The sequence below is a fragment of the Argopecten irradians genome, chromosome 9 (genome assembly GCF_041381155.1).
Source record: "Argopecten irradians isolate NY chromosome 9, Ai_NY, whole genome shotgun sequence".
Classification (NCBI taxonomy): Eukaryota; Metazoa; Mollusca; class Bivalvia; order Pectinida; family Pectinidae; genus Argopecten; species Argopecten irradians.
The window spans coordinates 40,654,211-40,676,426 of record NC_091142.1 but is presented as its reverse complement, the minus strand read 5'-3'; the positions used below and the strand labels follow the sequence as shown (position 1 = coordinate 40,676,426).

Sequence of the window (22,216 nt, the reverse complement as noted above, 5' to 3'; positions counted from 1 at the left end):
ACTAAGACCCTAACATTTACTGTACAGGATCGCAAGGTGTTGGGTTGTTTACTATGTGATGGACTGAGTAGTCTAAGTTAGTAGCCCTAACATTTACTGTACATGATCGCAAGGTGTTGGGTTGTTTACTATGTGATGGACTGAGTAGTCTAAGTTAGTAGCCCTAACATTTACTGTACTTGATCACGAGGTGTTGGGTTGTTTACTTTGAAAAAGACTAAGACCCTAACATTTACTGTACATGATCGCAAGGTGTTGGGTTGTTTACTTTGAGATAGACTTAAATCCTAACACTTACTGTACTTAATCACGAGCTGTTGGGTTGTTTACTTTGAGATAGACTAAGATCCTAACATTTACTGTACATGATCGCAAGGTGTTGGGTTGTTTACTATGTGATGGACTAAGTAGTCTAAGTTAGTAGCCCTAACATTTACTGTACATGATCGCAAGGTGTTGGGTTGTTTACTATGTGATGGACTGACTGTACATGTCTAAGTTAGTAGCCCTAACATTTACTGTACTTGATCACGAGGTGTTGGGTTGTTTACTTGGAAAAAGACTAAGACCCTAACATTTACTGTACATGATCGCAAGGTGTCGGGTTGTTTACTATGTGATGGACTAAGTAGTCTAAGTTAGTAGCCCTAACATTTACTGTACATGATCGCAAGGTGTTGGGTTGTTTACTATGTGATGGACTGAGTAGTCTAAGTTAGTAGCCCTAACATTTACTGTACATGATCGCAAGGTGTTGGGTTGTTTACTTTGAGATGGACTTAGATCCTAACACTTACTGTACTTGATCACAGGGTGTTGGGTTGTTTACTTTGAGATGTACTGAGTAGTCTAAATAATTAACCCTAACACTTACTGTACTTGATCGCGAGGTGTTGGGTTGTTTACTTTGAGATAGACTAAGTAGTCTAAGTTATTAACCCTAACACTTATTGTACTTGATTGCGAGGCATTGGGTTGTTTACTTTGAAATAGACTAAGACCCTAACAATACTGTACTTGATCGCGAGGTGTTGGGTTGTTTACTTTGAGATAGACTAAGATCCTAACACTTACTGTACTTGATCACGAGGTGTTGGGTTGTTTACTTTGAGATAGACTAAGACCCTAACACTTACTGTACTTGATCACGAGGTGTTGGGTTGTTTACTTTGAGATGGACTGAGTAGTCTAAGTTATTAACCCTAACACTTACTGTACTTGATCACGAGGTGTTGGGTTGTTTACTTTGAGATAGACTAAGACCCTAACACTTACTGTACTTGATCACGAGGTGTTGGGTTGTTTACTTTGAGATAGACTAAGATCCTAACACTTACTGTACTTGATCACGAGGTGTTGGGTTGTTTACTTTGAGATAGACTAAGACCCTAACACTTACTGTACTTGATCACGAGGTGTTGGGTTGTTTACTTTGAGTTGAGTAGACTAAGACCCTAACACTTACTGTACATGATCACCAGGTGTTGGGTTGTTTACTTTGAGATAGACTAAGAGACCCTAACACTTACTGTACTTGATCACGAGGTGTTGGGTTGTTTACTTTGAGATAGACTAAGACCCTAACACTTACTGTACTTGATCACGAGGTGTTGGGTTGTTTACTTTGAGATAGACTTAAATCCTAACACTTACTGTACTTAATCACGAGGTGTTGGGTTGATTACTTTGAGATAGACTTAAATCCTAACACTTACTGTACTTAATCACGCGCACGAGCTGTTGGGTTGTTTACTTTGAGATAGACTAAGACCCTAACACTTACTGTACTTGATCACGAGGTGTTGGGTTGTTTACTTTGAGATAGACTAAGATCCTAACACTTACTGTACTTGATCACGAGGTGTTGGGTTGTTTACTTTGAGATAGACTAAGATCCTAACACTTACTGTACATGATCACGAGGTGTTGGGTTGTTTACTTTGAGATAGACTAAGACCCTAACACTTACTGTACATGATCACGAGGTGTTGGGTTGTTTACTTTGTGATGGACTGAGTAGTCTAAGTTATTAACCCTAACATTTACTGTACTTGATCGGGAGGTGTTGGGTTGTTTACTTTGAGATAGACTAAGACCCTAACACTTACTGTACATGATCACGAGGTGTTGGGTTGTTTACTTTGAGATAGACTAAGACCTAACCTACTGATTGATCAAGGTGTGTGTTACACTTATGTACTAAATCAGACAGTGTTGGGTTGTTTACTTTGAGATAGACTAAGACCCTAACACTTACTGTACATGATCACCAGGTGTTGGGTTGTTTACTTTGAGATAGACTAAGACCCTAACACTTACTGTACTTGATCACGAGGTGTTGGGTTGTTTACTTTGAGATAGACTAAGATCCTAACACTTACTGTACTTGATCACGAGGTGTTGGGTTGTTTACTTTGAGATAGACTAAGATCCTAACACTTACTGTACATGATCACGAGGCGTTGGGTTGTTTACTTTGTGATAGACTAAGTTTTAACCCTAAATCCTAACACTTACTGTACTTGATCACGAGGTGTTGGGTTGTTTACTTTGAGATAGACTAAGATCCTAACACTTACTGTACTTGATCACCAGGTGTTGGGTTGTTTACTTTGAGATAGACTAAGACCCTAACACTTACTGTACTTGATCACGAGGCGTTGGGTTGTTTACTTTGAGATAGACTAAGATTCTAACACTTACTGTACATGATCACCAGGTGTTGGGTTGTTTACTTTGAGATAGACTAAGACCCTAACACTTACTGTACATGATCACCAGGTGTTGGGTTGTTTACTTTGAGTTAGACTTAGGCCCTAACACTTACTGTACTTGATCGCGAGGTGTTGGGTTGTTTACTTTGAGATAGACTTAGATCCTAACACTTACTATACTTGATCACGAGGTGTTGGGTTGTTTACTTTGAGATAGACTAAGATCCTAACACTTACTGTACTTGATCGCGAGGCGTTGGGTTGATTACTTTGAGATAGACTAAGATCCTAACACTTACTGTACATGATCGCGAGGCGTTGGGTTGATTACTTTGAGATAGACTAAGATCCTAACACTTACTGTACTTGATCACGAGGTGTTCGGTTGTTTACTTTGAGATAGACTAAGACCCTAACACTTACTGTACATGATCACGAGGCGTGAGGTTGTTTACTTTGTGATGGACTAAGATCCTAACACTTACTGTACATGATCGCGAGGCGTTGGGTTGTTTACTTTGAGATAGACTAAGACCCTAACACTTACTGTACATGATCGTGAGGCGTTGGGTTGTTTACTTTGAGATAGACTAAGACCTTAACACTTACTGTACTTGATCACGAGGTGTTGGGTTGTTTACTTTGAGATAGACTAAGACCCTAACACTTACTGTACATGATCACGAGGTGTTGGGTTGTTTACTTTGAGATAGACTAAGACCCTAACACTTACTGTACATGATCGTGAGGCGTTGGGTTGTTTACTTTGAGATAGACTAAGCTAACATTACTGACTGATCCAGGTTGGTTGTTACTTTGAGTAGACTAAGACCTAACACTTACTGTACATGATCGCGAGGTGTTGGGTTGTTTACTTTGAGATAGACTAAGACCCTAACACTACTGTACTTGATCACGAGGTGTTGGGTTGTTTACTTTGAGATAGACTAAGTAGTCTAAGTATTAATAACCCAACACTTACTGTACATGATCACGAGGCGTTGGGTTGTTTACTTTGAGATAGACTAAGATCCTAACACTTACTGTACATGATCACGAGGTGTTGGGTTGTTTACTTTGAGATAGACTAAGACCCTAACACTTACTGTACTTGATCACGAGGTGTTGGGTTGTTTACTTTGAGATAGACTAAGATCCTAACACTTACTGTACATGATCACGAGGTGTTGGGTTGTTTACTATGAGATGACTAGACTAAGACCCTAACACTTACTGTACTTGATCACGAGGTGTGTTGGGTTGTTTACTATTGTGATAGACTAAGACCCTAACACTTACTGTACTTGATCACGAGGTGTTGGGTTGTTTACTTTGAGATAGACTAAGACCCTAACACTTACTGTACTTGATCACGAGGTGTTGGGTTGTTTACTAAGTGATAGACTAAGACCCTAACACTTACTGTACATGATCACGAGGTGTTGGGTTGTTTACTTTGTGATGGACTGAGTAGTCTAAGTTATTAACCCTAACACTTACTGTACTTGATCACGAGGTGTTGGGTTGTTTACTTTGAGATAGACTAAGACCCTAACACTTACTGTACTTGATCACGAGGTGTTGGGTTGATTACTTTGAGATAGACTAAGATCCTAACACTTACTGTACTTGATCACGAGGCGTTGGGTTGTTTACTTTGAGATAGACTAAGATCCTAACACTTACTGTACTTGATCACGAGGTGTTGGGTTGTTTACTTTGAGATAGACTAAGATCCTAACACTTACTGTACTTGATCACGAGGTTGATCGGTGTTGGGTTGTTTACTTTGAGATAGACTAAGATCCTAACACTTACTGTACTTGATCACGAGGTGTTGGGTTGTTTACTTTGAGATAGACTAAGATCCTAACACTTACTGTACTTGATCACGAGGTGTTGGGTTGTTTACTTTGAGATAGACTAAGATCCTAACACTTACTGTACTTGATCGCGAGGTGTTGGTTTTTTCTTCCCATGTTTACTCTGTGATGGATCAAGCAGTGAATGCTCCCAGATACTGTTGGCTCCGTGACTTGCCAGATGCTGGACCATCTGTCAAACAAAACACTTTCCTTAGTTTTGGCAATACTTTACATCCAACACAGGCCTATGCAATGTTTACATAAAACAATCTGTTTTTCAAGAGGATTAGATTTTTGCAACTTTGCTGAATATGCAAAATAGCTAAATTTAAATCAAGACAATTTTTAAACAGCAGAAAAAAGCTAAGGCTTTTGAGTATTAAGGCAATCAATATTTTGTCTATCTCAAATTCTGAAGCTCAAATATGATGGATAAAACAGTTTGCAGCGACTTCAATGAAAACATTCATAACATATAGCAGAATGCTGTCTTTACAGAAACTTACATTCAACAGAGTGGTGTTCCATTGACCTTTGGAAGGTCAAACAAATATCAAGTCAAGGTCATAGTTACAGCCAATAGTGTAATATATAATGTTCCCTTGATCATGACCTTTGGAAGGTTGTACAAAAATCATGACAAGATCATATTTAAAGGTCAAATGAAAGATCATATTTAAAGGTCAAACAAAGGTCATGTCAATGTCATACTTACAGTCAGGAGTGTGATGCTCCATTTACCTTTAAAGGTCAAACAAAGGTCATGTCAAGGTCATACTTACAGTCAGGAGTATAATGCTCAATTGGTACAAAAGTCATTTCAATGTTATACTTACAGCCAAGAGTGAGGTGCTCCATTGACCTTTGGTAGGTCATATAGAGGTCATATTAAGGTCATACTTACAGCCAGGAGTGTGATGCTCTATTACCTTTGGTAGGCTGTTTACAGGTCATACCAAGGTCATACATAAAGCCAGGAGTGTTGAACTCCATTGACCTTTGGTATGTTGTATAGAGGTCATACTAAGTTCATACTTTTAGCGTAAAGCCTGGAATGTTGTACTCCATTGACCTTTAGTAGGTCTTATAGAAGTCATACCATGGTCATACTTACAGTCAGGAGTGTTGTACTCCATTGACCTTTGATAGGTCGTATAGAGGTCATACCAAGGTCATACTTTTAGCTTAAAGCCAGGAATGTTGTACTCCATTGACCTTTGGTAGGTCTTATAGAAGTCATACTATGGTCATACTTACAGCCAGGAGTGTTGTACTCCATTGACCTTTGATAGGTCGTATAGAGGTCATACCAAGGTCATACTTACAGCCGGGAGTGTTGTACTCCATTGACCTTTGATAGGTCGTATAGAGGTCATACCAAGGTCATACTTACAGCCAGGAGTGTTGTACTCCATTGAAATTTGATAGGTCGTATAGAGGTCATACCAAGGTCATACTTACAGCCAGGAGTGTTGTACTCCATTGACCTTTGATAGGTCGTATAGAGGTCATACCAAGGTCATACTTACAGCCAGGAGTGTTGTACTCCATTGACCTTTGATAGGTCGTATAGAGGTCATACCAAGGTCATACTTACAGCCAGGAGTGTTGTACTCCATTGACCTTTGATAGGTTGTATAGAGGTCATACTTACAGCCAGGAGTGTTGTACTCCATTGACCTTTAGTGAGGGATTTGACTTGTGAGATGTGACGTCCAAGGGACCGATGAACACTACAGCATTCATCACAAATAAATATTCCACGGTTGATGGAGGCCCATGTCGGATCTGGAAAACATCAAAATGAATTATTATTTACAAATTTCTCAAACAAAATATTGTGTAGATTGCAGATTATCATTACTTGGTATTATCAAAATAATCTCAAAGAATCATTTGAAAAGCATGGGTTTGACAGTAAACATTTCCTTCTGTCAATTTACCTAAACAGATTTATGTACTTCCCTATCTACAAATGATGGTGAAAAAAATATCATTTCTCAGTGGTGGAGCATCTTTAAAAATCAATAAATAATCATTGTTTGTCCTTATGTATATATTATGTTTGGTTTGGTTAATTAATTGATCCTACAATTGAATTTTAACATTGTGTACAGGTTTATCACTTACTTGGTGGGGTCACTAATGTAATAATGTTAAATTAATTCAAAATTTCAAAATTCAATTCTTGGCCTCCCCATAGGTTATTCAACACCCATTGAAACTTCCAGATATCCCTTGTCCTCCACAGTAGCTCCCCACCTTCCCTAGGCTTCACCATAAAGCTCCCCCCACATCCATCCCCCCCTTCACTTATATCCTCAAGCTTAGCTCCCCCCCCCACATCCTTTGCCCCCCCCCCCCCAAACGTCCTACTTCATTTGACAATTGTGTTAACTATAATCACACAGCTTGTTAGGCTCAGCTATATATTTATGATAACCGTCCTCATTACTCTGACTGGTGCTGATGTATACTAAGTGTATGGTATACAGATCATCATCACTTTACATGTACAAACCTGACCATGTCAATCATCCCCATTACACTCAAGTATCAATGATTGCACTACATGTATCACTCATATATATCATAGGTATATAAACCTATAAAATGTTTATCTAGTATGTCTAAGAGGTATATCACAGAGGAGCAGGAATAGAAAATCTTACACTAATTAGATTGGCCTTAGTAACAGGTTGTTCAAAATATTTCAGATAGAAATTCAGACTAATAATTTCACTCTATTCTAAAATTATCTACGGTACATCATATTAGTATGCATTACTTGTTTTTGGTACCTGGACTGTGATAATCGGGATATGGAAAACACACAACTGGTGGAATTAAATTTCAGAGAACAGATTTGATTACAAATACTGATTAATTATAGTACATAATAACTGTATCTAACAGTCCCGATGGGCAGATTGGGCTAGAGACACAAGTATTATGATAAAGGAAGGAGTCTCGAAAAAATGAAAAATGATTTTACTGTATCGTAAAAATAGTTCATTAAGTCTTGGTATTTTTTTTTAAATTAATGGGTCAAAAATCTAGTGTTCTTATTCTCTTCTTCTATGTATAGCCAGACAATTGAGACCAAATTGAATGTTTTGTGACTGTTCCGGGGAAGCACATTGGCTTACATGAGAGGCTTATTTACAGTAAATTGATTCTTTTTTATTTACTTTTTTTCTGGTATTGTTGCCCTTTATATTACATGTACATGTATGATAAGCATTATATACAGTACTGGTTGATCAGGCCAAATATGATACATGTTATTTTCAAATTCATTCTATTACCGTGTACCACTAAAGTGTGCAATGTAAACATATCAAACATCATGTACAGGAGTTGTAGGTGTTTTAGGGTACCCACCTTTAGTTGGCTATCTGTAGGTGTTTTAGGGTACCCGCCTTCAGTTGGCTATCTGTAGGTGTTTTAGGGTACCCGCCTTCAGTTGGCTATCTGTAGGTATTTTAGGGTACCAACCTTCAGTTGGCTATCTGTAGGTGTTTTAGGGTACCCGCCTTCAGTTGGCTATCTGTAGGTGTTTTAGGGTACCAGCCTTCAGTTGGCTATCTGTAGGTGTTTTAGGGTACCAACCTTCAGTTGGCTATCTGTAGATGTTTTAGGGTACCCGCCTTCAGTTGGCTATCTGTAGGTGTTTTAGGGTACCAGCCTTCAGTTGGCTATCTGTAGGTGTTTTAGGGTACCCGCCTTCAGTTGGCTATCTGTATATGTTTTAGGGTACCAGCCTTCAGTTGGCTATCTGTAGGTGTTTTAGGGTACCCGCCTTCAGTTGGCTATCTGTAGGTGTTTTAGGGTACCCGCCTTCAGTTGGCTATCTGTATATGTTTTAGGGTAACAGCCTTCAGTTGGCTATCTGTAGTGTTTTAGGGTACCCGCCTTCAGTTGGCTATCTGTAGGTGTTTTAGGGTACCCGCCTTCAGTTGGCTATCTGTAGGTGTTTTAGGGTAACAGCCTTCAGTTGGCTATCTGTAGATGTTTTAGGGTACCAGCCTTCAGTTGGCTATCTGTAGGTGTTTTAGGGTACCAGCCTTCAGTTGGCTATCTGTAGATGTTTTAGGGTACCAGCCTTCAGTTGGCTATCTGTAGATGTTTTAGGGTACCAGCCTTCAGTTGGCTATCTGTAGATGTTTTAGGGTACCAGCCTTCAGTTGGCTATCTGATGGAGGAACAGATGTGGATCAGAAACAACATATTTATCCCAGTTTCATGGTGGGTTAAGGGGAAAAGTTTGTTAAGTCTCTCCTAGGAAGACATTTTAAAAGTAGAATAGTAATACAATTGTATATGTTTTAAGGGATGTTTCAACATGTAACAGTGGAAATAATTTATATGATGCTAACAGCTAAACAAACTAGTAATCATTGGACTTTACTTGGAAATCGGCCATTACGATAACCATTGAAATACCAATGTCATAAAATTATTACAGGTGCAAATTGCATATTTAAACACTCGTGAATATAGCCTCATTAATAGTATGTGGATTAAATCTTGAATAAAAATCCCATGTAATGTAAACATCCTGGTTATCTTAACAAGGATGCCAGTCTGGCAAAGTCCTGTCGGAAAATAGTACCTTAATTTTTTTTCATTTTCAAGTAAGAAGTCCTCCATTTTATTGTAAATGATCAATCTGGCTCCTACAGAATGAAGACACGGTACATGAGAGCCAAATGTTGATCCTACCACCTAGTTTAGTTATCACTGTAACACTCCACCCATGTGGCACTGCATGGAAATAGTGCATAATGATTCATCTCTTACCATTTCAGAAATAGGTTACACATTTCTGATATTATATCTTGGTTAATGGTTTTATGGGATGAGAGCAAAACAAGGTTAAGTGTATGAGTAGTAATACCTGATACTGTGTCTTGTATACATTTGCCATTGCTGATACATGTAAACTCTACTTATACATGTACATCACGACAAAACCTTGTTACATTCTGTGTACGGCCTCCTTTCCACGTAGGGTTTATTGCGTTTTACTTTATTATAATATTTGTTTCCTTTGTCTTCTTGAATTTTCTATTGTTAATTCTAAATTATCATGTGATGGTGTTTATATTATATGTTTTGATGAAGGGGTCAATCAATGGACTGTTTTAGAAATACAATGTATTTTGTTTACATGGTCAGGATTATATTTCTTATTTGCTTCATATTTACTTTTTGAAGTAATTTGTATCCTACAGACATGTAAAATAAGAATTATGTGTAATTCTGTAACATACCGTTGATGTCACTTCTTTGACCCACTACTTCCTATATAATGATGCAGTAAGGTTAAATATAGGGTGACTATATATTTCAATCCCAAAATGATATACATATGTATTGTACAATGTACTTCAAATTATTGAGCAAAATTTGTCTTAGAGACCGCCTCTGTATAATGACCACTTTTAGATGTCACAATTGGCCATTTTCAACAGAACATGACCAGTGTTAAAAGACCACATGCACATATAAAGACCCTATTTTCTCTGTTTCTTCAGATGTCTTTAAATACATGATTCAACTCTATGTAAAATTCATCTTCGAGGACAACTTCCTTTTGAGATAGGATATAGTTCTTTTATTCCGTCATCATATTTTTAAACAAGAAAAGCATTCACCTAAACCTCTGTACATGCTAGGTCACTTTACATGACCCTGGCTGTTAATAGGACGTAAAACTAAACAAACTGTGTAGATTCCTTTGGTGGTACCTATATAAAGAGGACACCCCTCCTTTGTTGATGCTGAGAATGTTTCCCCATGTGAGTACTCAACATCAGATACCATCGACTTCCATTTATTTTTTAGATAACCAAAAAGCACAAGGTCTAAATATACACACACACTTCCAGTAGTACTTGGTTCAGAAAGGCTAAATTCATTCATGTTTTGAATTCTCCGAGAGGTAACTATATAGCTGCTAGTGTTGTGGTGTATTGCGTGCCTCTATTTAGCATTTCTAAATATAAATTTTCATTAATTACTTAAGTTTAGTGTTGTCTTGTTTTATCAGAAGTTTCACGTTTTTATCAGCATGACACTTTACTTTTAATTAAATTAGCAGACCAGAAACATACTTCCCTCAAATAATTTTGTAAATTACGTGGCTATAAAGTGAGTTTTCCTCCCAGTCTGCCTGCCTGTTGTACAAAGGAAATTGTTGAAGTTCATTTTTATGTTATATTTCAATCATACTAATGCTTCACAATTTTAAGCTTTAACTGACTTCATAACCTGATAATAATAAGTGTTGTCTACAAATACAAAATAACAACCTCTCAAGTTATTTCTAAATTGGGCTGGGAAGTATCATAATGTTTATGTAATGATATATAGCTACACAACCAGTGAATGTCTCATGTGTGACATTTCAATGACTAGTACAAAGTTTATATCCATCTTCATTAGAATCAAAGTGCCAAGGCCACTCATAGATGCTGTGAATGAAGGACTCAAACAAAGGAATAAAGAAATTGGTTTTTCATTTAAATATAAAATTTACTACTATACATAAGTGTGCAGTGTTGAATTTCGGAGTTTAATAAAAAATATTTACGATAAACCGTATTTATTTTATGATATTTGAAGTTTTTCAAGAACAATAAGTTGAATTACTTATTATCCTGAAATAACTGTAATAAATTTTATTTCTAAATTATTTTTGAAATAACGATTTCAACACCAATGAAATCGTTCAGAATCTGAGTATCATTTTTTTATTATTCTTTATTAGTTGCTAAATTATCAATTTTATCAATGTCTCTTCAAAGACAAAAAAATAATAAGTAAACATTTTCGTATTTTAATATCCTCTTAACATTGAAGAATATTTTCGGAAAAATATAACATTAGAAATATTACCATTTCCGGATATGTTTTGGTTTCCTTTTTAGAAAACTAACATGGGTTGCTTTGACGACTTTTGACTAATAAATCATGGCCAGATACTTTTGCCAAATAAAAGGTACATTATTTCATTACGTATATCACTCAGATTTCTTTTAAATTCACAAGAACGCTAGCCGTTAACATGAAGAAAACTTCATGTAATGTATTGGACTTTAGCAAGTCTATGTAAGCCTAACAGTAACTGGTTGGCGAGATATTATCGTGCAGAACATTTATCGCGAGTTTTGCTTTGCCGACTTTTTACTTATAATAAAACATGGCCATATACGTTTGTCAAGCAAAGGGTACATTATTTGGTTACTTATAACAGTCAAATTTCTTTTGAATTCATAAGAACGCTATCATCAAGAAAACTTCCTGCAATACATCGGACTTTAGCAAGTCTTCATAAGGCTACCGTACATTACACGGCAATATAAGTTCATTTGTCACTTTAAGTTGCTTGTATATAAATAGATCTATATCATCATTATATTTTGTAAGTTTATGTTGATAGATTTGGTACTTTTTCCCTTTCAATATACCGCACTTGTCGATAAACCAAAGACAGAACTACCAGTGACAGATCAAGGGAGGAGGCACGTACTCAAAACTATCAACTTTTACTGCGCAATAATATCTCAGATATAGTTCGTCAATACAACCAACACAAAAAACTTTATAAGCGTTATAAGAACTTTCTTTTGCAGTTACCTTCCTAACATTTGATTACAATAATCGATCATTAGCATGAATTACGTAAAATTTAAATAAACATACACAATCCAAAATCCAACGAAAGTCTGTCGCGGAGGAAGACAGTGAAGAAGTGATTTTCAGGAGACCAGTGTTCTCGGAGTAATACAAATATTATAGAGTCCCAACTGAACACTTAAAACACTCCATCCATGGTGTATAAGTATGTACAAATTCTATGTCTGTGGTTTTGAATATTGGGGTTTTATTTTTTCATACCATCAAGTATTACGTGAAAAGAACAAAACAACTTTTAATTTTCATCGTGGAGTGGTTTCATTGTTTTGATGTGCACAGGCTGTCTGAGCATACCTAAGAATGCTGTTTCACAGCATCAAAAATTGCCAGGCAGAATCATATAGTACACAAAGGTGTAAAGAGTGTACATGTTGTCTTAGAAATAAAAGTCAAAGACTTATGGTCGACACAAAGACTTATGGTCGACACAATTGCACAATGTATTTGTTGTCAAGTTTTATTTCTAAGAACTAAATATAATGCCTGTGAACAAAATGGAAAAGTGAAAAAAAAATAGCTTATATGATTTTATTACTATTGTTTGCCATAATTAACAAATGTGCAAACATTTCTCCCAGTGAATAAGTTATCAAAAAGGAAATCACTCCCCCCGCCCCCCATCACAAAATTTAAACATCCTAATACTTTACTAATTAATATGCTGTTGTGATTCTGACAAGTGGAGATCATTAACAGGTGCTGACACCTGTACTACAACACCAATAACTAAATCATATACAGCTATATATACATTGTACTGGAGACAGGGATACAGTGCCAAATACTTGCCAAAGCCTACAGGTCTTGTTGATGCTAACACATATCTGTAACCGGAACATAGACACAAGCATCTAGCCCTACACTACAAGGTCTCCCGTTAACTCTGCTATCAAGATGGTGAAATTAATTCCACCTCCTGAAACCCTGATAACAGATCATAACTCACCCTGCAGATGTAGACTTCATTATAGACTCTGTAATGAAATATTATGACTGTGGTTCACCACAAATTTGTAGGCATTTAAAAATATTGATTTTGTAGTTTGTATTGGTCCCAGGAAGCAATTACATAACTCTGCAGCAAAACATGCCCTAGTTACACAAAAGTATCTGAAGTATCTGCAGTCTGATCTACTCCTATTAGGAGAAAGCTGTATAATTATGGAAAAGTTCACCAAGGCGGAGAACATGCTGTATACATGTATGTGTTTATGTAAAGCTAGAGATGTATCTATAGCTTTCTTTGTGTTAAGGGATCACAGTGTCACAGGCACATCATATATTACCCCATGCCCTAAGACTCCATCTGTGGGTCCCGAGTTAAAATCCCATGTCAGGAAGTTGTCAGGTACAGACTTCTGGTCAGTGGTTTTTCTCTGGGTACTCAGGCTTTCCTCCACCACCTATACTGGCATGTCCTTATAAATAATTAAATGACTGTAGCATTCAATAAGATGTTAATCAGTCCAGGGCCGCGGAAAAACTTTGAAATGTACTCGTCCGTCGGACAAGTGCTTCATCAAAATCTACTCGTCCGAATGACATTTTTGCTTGTTCGCAATATTTCTCAGATAAATAAGTAGATGTGACTGTATATATCCATTTGAATGTTATAATTGTATTGATGCCGATTCGGGATAACATGACTAATAGACAGTTTTACAAGAAAATCGACAAAACATTTAATTCCCAAACAATTTTGTATGCAAGCGTTATAAAAAAGATAACTTTTTAAAGGGTCGATATTTTAACTTACTTTCAATCAATGTAGTAGGTATATTATTTTTAACTCCATTAGATTTTTTTTAGGCGAATGTCGCAAAAAACTGAAGCAAATTTCGCTGTGACATCTTGTTATTCGATACACCTCGAGCTCTAGACTCTTAATTACGATATCCCAATAGACCTCGGATTTATTCATGTTACAATGCTGTACATGCGCATTGAAAACGAAAGGCGGGATTTCCATGAATGATGCAGAATGCGAAAGCTTAATATATCAATGCTTTGTCGTATTTTTAAGAAACCGTTACAAATGTCAGACCCAAGGGCGAGAAATATCCCATGTCCAATGGCCCGAGACCAGTAAAATATGCTCCAGGGCAAGTGAAAATTGGTGTAAACTTGCCCGATTTTAATGTAAATTACCCTGTTTTGGGTAAAGTTAGACTGAAATCTTAAATTTGGGCAAGTGGTTTTCAAAATAAGTTTCTTGCACTGGACCCTATATATAAATCTATCGAGAAACGATATAATTAATAAGGTGTAGGTTATATAGTCAATGTCAGAATTTTTCACTATATAAATTTATCGAGAAAGATATAATTAATAAGGTGTAGGTCATATAGTCAATGTCAGAATTTTTCACTCGTCCTACAGACAAGCATGATGTCAACATTCACTCGTCCGAAGGCCAAATCCACTCGTCTAGACGAGCAGACGAGTACATTTCCCCAGCCCTGCAAACAGTTTGTATGTCCTGTTATAATTCAAGATTGTTATAACCATGTCTAGGACTAGTTACACATATTCAATTCACATGCAAAAACAGATTTATTAATTTAAACATTTTAAGATTATGAAAACTTAAAAATATAAAAGGTCTAACTTTGGACAAATCAAAACAAACTCTTTTATGAAATTGAAACAAAATGCAATTCTGAACAATATTTGTTCTAGTTTTTATGAGTAGTTTTAAAACTGATCTGAGCAGTCTTTCCACAAGCCAAGGGAAAATGGGATATCAACACCTCAGAATACATACTGTAAAAACTTATAAGTCTTTCCACAAGCCAAGGGAAAATGGGATATCAACACCTCAGAATACATACCGTAAAAACTTATAAGTCTTTCCACAAGCCAAGGGAAAATGGGATATCAACACCTCAGAATACATACCGTAAAAACTTATAAGTCTTTCCACAAGCCAAGGGAAAATGGGATATCAACACCTCAGAATACATACTGTAAAAACTTATATGTCTTTCCACAAGCCAAGGGAAAATGGGATATCAACACCTCAGAATACATACTGTAATCAAAGTGCCAAGGCCACTCATAGATGCTGTGAATGAAGGACTCAAACAAAGGAATAAAGAAGTTGGCTTTCATTTAAATATAGAATTTAGTAAACTATATATAAGTGTGCAGTGTTGAATTTCGGAGTTTAATAAAAAATATTTACGATATACCGTATTTATTTTATGATATTTGAAGTTTTTCAAGAACAATAAGTTGAATAACTTATTATCCTGAAATAACTATTAATAAATTTTATTTCTAAATTATTTTTGAAATAACGATTTCAACACCAATGAAACCGTTAGAATCTGAGTATCATTTTTTTTATAATTCTTTCTTAATTGCTAAATTATCAATTTCATCAATTTCTCTTTAAAGAAAAAAAAAGTAAACATTTTCGTATCTTAATATCCACTTAACATTGAAGAATACTTTCGGAAAAATATAACATTAGAAATATTACCATTTCCGGATATGTTCTGGTTTCCTTTTTAGAAAACTAACATGGGTTACTTTGACGACTTTTTGACTAATAAATCATGGCCAGATACTTTTGCCAAATAAAAGGTACATTATTTCATTACGTATATCACTCGGATTTCTTTTAAATTCACACGAACGCTAGCCGTTAACATCAAGAAAACTTCATGTAATGTATCGGACTTTAGCAAGTATTCGTAAGCCTAACAGTAACTGGTTACTTATAAAAGTCAAATTTCTTTTGAATTCACAGGGGTGCTATCATCAAGAAAACTTCCTGCAATACATCGGACTTTAGCAAGTCTTCATAAGGCTACCGTACATTACACGTCAATATAAGTTCATTTGTCACTTCAAGTTGCTCGTACATAAATAGATATGTATTATTATTATATTTCATAAGTTTATGTTGATAGATTTGGTACTTTTTCCCTTTCAATATACAGCAGTTGTCTACAAACCAAAGACAAAACTCCCAGTGACAGATCAAGGGAGGAGGCACGTACTCAAAACTATTTACTGCGCAATAATATCTCGGATATAGTTCGTCAATACAACCAACACAAAAAACTTTATAAACGTTATAAGAACATTCTTTTGCAATTACCTTCCTAACATTTGATTACAATAATCGATTATTAGCATGAATTACGTAAAATTTAAATAACATACACAATCCAAAATCTACCGAAAGTCTGTCGCGGAGGAAGACAGCGAAGAAGGCGTTGTTCGTGATTTTCGGGAGATCAGTGTTCTCGGAGTAATACAAATATCATAGAGTCCCAACTGAACACTTAAAACACTCCAACCATGGTGTATACGTATGTACAAATTACATGTCTGTGGTTTTGAATATTGGGGTTTTATTTTTTCATACCATCAAGTATTACGTGAAATGAACAAAACAACTTTTAATTTTCGTCGCAGAGTGGTTTCATTGTTTTGATGTGCACAGGCTGTCTGAGCGTACCTAAGAATGCTGTTTCACAGCATCAAAAACTTATAAGTCTTTCCACAAGCCAAGGGAAAATGGGATATCAACACCTCAGAATACATACCGTAAAAACTTATAAGTCTTTCCACAAGCCAAGGGAAAATGGGATATCAACACCTCAGAATACATACCGTAAAAACTTATAAGTCTTTCCACAAGCCAAGGGAAAATGGGATATCAACACCTCAGAATACATACCGTAAAAACTTATATGTCTTTCCACAAGCCAAGGGAAAATGGGATATCAACACCTCAGAATACATACCGTAAAAACTTATATGTCGAAGATATTTTAGTAAAAGAAAACTGAAGTCTGCAATATGGTTGCATTGTGGCTATGATGCCGAAATAACTAATTATAATGGGTAGGTGGATGGAGCTTTTCATGTCCTATATATCACGGAAAAGAAAATGTGATAGGATTTATTCTTTTTAAGTAAAATAAGTCGATATTTCAATTACACATCTATATATGTTCAATTTCAAATGATTTGGCATGTGAATTTGACCATAAAACATGTTGTATTGCATCTGTACATATATGTTACCATTTTTTACTATTTATTAACATCAGAAGCAATATACTTTACCTTACAGTCACATTAATACTTAATGACTGATCACCATGGTAGTCAATATTTTGTCCATGTTCCAACATCACTCTGACCGATTTATTTTTTTCTGTGGATTTTTACGCTCTAATATAACAAATCAATAAAGTTAATACATCATGATGTACAGATAAGCTACTTAAACATCTTTTTCTATATTCCCAGAAGCTTACAGCAGTAACAGTATAGTTGGCACAGCTCACTGTCTACTCTATATAGACATAATTTACTAAAACATCAACATACATACTCCCTTTGTAAGTTCCTATTAGGGTTTTCTTTATTTGAATTAAAGTTTGGATTGGTTAGTGTAACATCCTCTTATAACAGTCAGGATCATATAAGGACATGCCAGGTTTAAGATGTTGATGGAAGCCAGAGTACTCGGAATAAAACCCATCATGCTATAGTCAGTATCTTACTGCCTAACATGAAATTTGAACTTGCGACCAAGAGGTGGAAGACTTGTGGTTAAATAATATCCAGACATGTTGTAAGATAAGTTTTATATAAGGTCTTATAATTAAGATAAGTTTTATATAAGGTCATTGGATTTCGTTTTTATGTTAACCATGCTTGTATGGAGCAATTCCTCTAAGAATATATTCTATGGGGCGCGTTAGCGCCCCATATTGAATATATTCTTAGAGGAATTGCTCCATACAAGCATGGTTAACATAAAAACGAAATACAATCCCTATATTTACACTCACACGACTTTATATTTATATTTTATGCAATAAAATCGTCATTTGAAAGTGACGTAATTATTCAATAAAAGTCGGTCAAAAGTGGGAGGAGCTTACTCAATTGAACAGCGAATGATGACGCTTCACGTAAGGTAGAATTATTCATCCGCGAAGACAAAAAAGTTCAATATTTTAGTGTAAAATAAACATGACAAACAAAGTAAATTTCAGAGATAATTTTATTTAATCAGATCAGAACTTTAAATATATAATTCAATTTTGCTAAAAGTTAATATATAGCGTAATAACATAAAGAATTTGTACACGGCCACATGTGTGAACTCTGTGACCGTTATTGTGCAGCGAGGCGAAGCTGACGCACGCTTACACACTTGAGTTTGCCGAAGTTGGCTAAACACCGATTTTCAAGTAGCTCAATGTGTTTGAGATGTCGTCTGACCTGACGATATTACATCCTTGGGAGCCATGTGATTATATAATCTACGCTTAGATCCATATCGCCATCGATAGATGAAACAAATTCACTTGTGTTCGATGGATATGTACAATGTATTTGTGGTGACGCGTAACTGTCAACACGTGGATTATTAGCGGTGCATGTTTTATAATACACATGATTAAATTCTCAAAGAACAAAGACAAGAGGATATGTTTATAACTGACCTCTATCAGAGGGTCTCACGCCCGTCCATCCCAAAGACTCGATCGTAGGACGAACATAGGCACAGAGGTAATGTTTACATTAGACAACCATCATTTTTAACAAAAATGAAAGCACGTCGCCCCGGTCGGGATATTTTTCCGTTTCTTTATACAATTGTTAATTTAAAAATTGTTTGAATCATATATAAATATAAAACATGTATATATCGTTTACATTTTTCCAAAATTCTATGAAAAAAATCAATATACACGTAATGTTGCGTCAAAATGTAAACATTTTAAAAAAAGTAGTCCTTTTACGTTGCACAGAACATTTTCATACGCAAGTTCAAAGTTCAATGTTACCATGCAGTTATGGTAAACAAAATCGGCTAGTATTAGCGTATAGTGACCAAGCCTAGCAAGTGTAAATATAAGGTCTTATAATTAAGATAAGTTTTATATAAGGTCTTATAATTAATGTCTATGGCTATAGCTGCTAATTAAAAAAAAGACATGAAACTCAGAGAAACAAACAAAATTTTAATCAACAAAATGATGGTAACTCAGTCAAACTGTATTCAGTATATGTATGATACGTAAGAAAACTTTCATAACAGCCAACTTGATATATGCGCTTTATATTATCAAGTTTAATTTCAGGAAAAGACTTGTGATTTTTTTTAATGATCATGTATAATACGGGGGATTCGAGATCCCAAAATGACTTTGGTAAAGTACAATTAACCAGCGATTAGTCCTATCTTAAGGTGATTGTGACGAAAATTGAACTATACCCACGTTGTTTTGGGATCTCGTAACCCCTCCGTATTATCATGAACAAAGTAAATATCCATGCAACTGCAGTTCCATGGTAATTTGGCTGCCATAATATATGTTTTGAGATCATACATACCTTTTTATTACACATTGATTATTGTACACATTTAAGTCATTTCTAAATGCAATTCTGATAGAACCTACAACTATATATGACTGACTGAAACCTACAACTTTATAAGACTGTAAGATAATTTTTTACAAAAAAGGTGTATTCTTTTATACCATTTTGTATCCGATAATATGACTGATTTAACAGATATTACTTCGTTTTACGTATCTAAATTTAATGTTTATTGTTATCATCGTGCTATCACGATGTTATAATATATAAAACTAAAAGCGATGCTAGTTAGCCACCGAAAACGACAACGTGGTTCTACTTTCATTTTCCTTAATCTTAATATAGGATATTTACGATGTCACTGAAGTTCACCACTAGACCGCAAAATTATTGACTATTTTGTGAAGAATACAGAATTTCTGCAATAAATTAACATGTTTTAAAATTTCAAATATAGATCTACAGTAATTATAAAAACTCCGGGAAAAACACGTTCCGACGATTCTACTTACTATTGAATTTGTATTTGTTTCCACACTTTTTGCAGAAGACAAATTCCATGTCTAGTTTCGGAGGACAGCTGTCCTTTATTCTTTTGAATCCAAAAAAATTCCACACACGGGAACGTTTTGCCCCCGGATGATCGTATAGTTCGTCTGTCGTATTTGTCGCCATGTTCATTCATCGTATGTTGCTACTGGAAGCTGAAGCGCTTGCAGCGACACCGGAAACGTATCCAGTAACCAATCAGAAACCGCGTTACATCATGTTACAGATACATTGTAAACACTATATTGCTGCACACCGGAAAGCGGCGTGCCTCGAAGTCTTTCTCATCTTATATCTGTACCTCGTATTTTTTTTCGTTTTAGTCATTTTGAAATCGATTACAGAAATCATTGATCGATTAATCGATTTTCCAGAGCAAACGAGGCGACGTCGACTAAATCGATTAATCGGAACACCACTAATTTCTTCTGAGTAATCAAAAGAAAGGATCATTCATAAGTTTTCCTCATGCTTCTCAATGCCATTACCAGAGTAGGACAAATAAATTGATCTTTTTCATAAATTTATCTAAACTACAGTTAAAGAGACAATTCACTCAGGCAAATTCTTTTACATAACCAATAAGCAAACTATAGCATGAATGTATTGTTCTACATTTCTTATGAAACATATAACGTAAAACATTGACAAATTCCACAACATTGTTAAGTATTTTAATTAATATCGTTGAAATATCAAATCGTTGATCAATACGATTAAGCAGGTACAATATTAACTCTGTACCCATACCCGAGCCAAAGTCACGCACGTTAAACAAATGAACTACATAAGCACTGAGAAGGTGATAAAATGATTTTTAGGCAAGACAATTCACCTAATAAGGTAAACATACTACTGTCAGAGCGATTTGAGCAGTTCTAGCCAAAAGTTGCATTACTTTACGAGCAAGGGACAGGGTTCGGCATACAAGAAGTTTGACCACAGTGTGTAATGACGGACAGCGAGCAAGTTTGAATATTTCACACACGTGTCACAAACATAGGCGTTTCAGGCATATCACAGTAAAACTGACTGATGTAATTTCCATAAGAACTTGTTTTATCTGATATATATACAAATTTTAATGTTCTCTTAGACTGAAATGTCCCTTTAATTGTAAGGCATAACTAAAATTATTAAGAATTACAATTGTTTTGTATCATAGCTAACAAGTTTAAATATGTTCAGGATAAAGATAAAATTTACATACAGACCTATGATCGTGAATATCCAGTTTACCTTTGTTAAAATCCTTGTCTAAACCCAAAATTGATATTAAAAATTCCACCAGATCTAGGAGCATAGTATCAACAATCAACATTGAAGGGAAAATATCCGAAATCAGAGATGAACAGTAGTTATTGACTGGTTGCTTTATATAAACATCTTTGCTGGATGAATGACTTAAGAAAACCATCTCTTACAACAGTCGAGATCCCATGTAAAGTGATGAGAACCAAGTTGGTACTGAAACTGAGATGTACCAGTAAGATATGATAGAAGTGAAATATGAAACTCATACTTACCAGAGGCGCTACAATCCGCGCACACCTCTGTCACCGACCGAACTTTCCCTCTGGACATGAAAACTATTGTGTGGATACAATAGTCCTCAGGAAAACGACAAAATAAATGTTATTTTCGTCTCTCCCTCTTCCGCTCACCAAAAGTAGTTTTTTTAGCCTTTCAGAGTTGATATTTATTTTCGTATCTTTTAAGAAATATTGTGATTACTTATAGATAATATCACAATTAGTATTTTATGAAGATTTTGCTTTGAATAAATAGTAAAAATGCAAAATTTTGTTTTATTTGACTACATATTTCATATTTATTCATGACCTAGTTTTAGTTTCGTATTTTAGATAATGTCGCAAAATATTTATAAAATACTTTTTTCAATATTCAAGTGTTTTCCACAACAAAATTGCAATAAAATAGACACAAAAGTACTGAAAAACTAAATGCTGAGTGACTTTTTCATTGTTTTTATGTTTTAGATAAAGTCGATATTTTGTTTTA

At 35.4% G+C, this 22,216-nt stretch overlaps 1 protein-coding gene across 3 annotated transcripts in view; it reads right to left on the bottom strand.

Annotated features, from left to right (window-relative positions):
* Nucleotides 1-21,880, bottom strand: part of LOC138332349 (ARF GTPase-activating protein GIT2-like) — a 67,821-nt gene extending 45,941 nt beyond the window's left edge. For all 3 annotated transcript variants that reach the window (XM_069280418.1, XM_069280420.1, XM_069280421.1), the window contains exons 1-3: nucleotides 21,721-21,880; nucleotides 6,234-6,367; nucleotides 4,657-4,769 (exon numbers count right to left, since the gene is read on the bottom strand). In XM_069280418.1, coding sequence (XP_069136519.1) covers nucleotides 4,657-4,769; nucleotides 6,234-6,367; nucleotides 21,721-21,778 — 305 coding nt within the window. In that variant the 5' untranslated portion in view covers nucleotides 21,779-21,880. The remainder of the gene's footprint in view (nucleotides 1-4,656; nucleotides 4,770-6,233; nucleotides 6,368-21,720) is intronic.
* Between the last annotated feature and the right edge of the window lie 336 nt (nucleotides 21,881-22,216).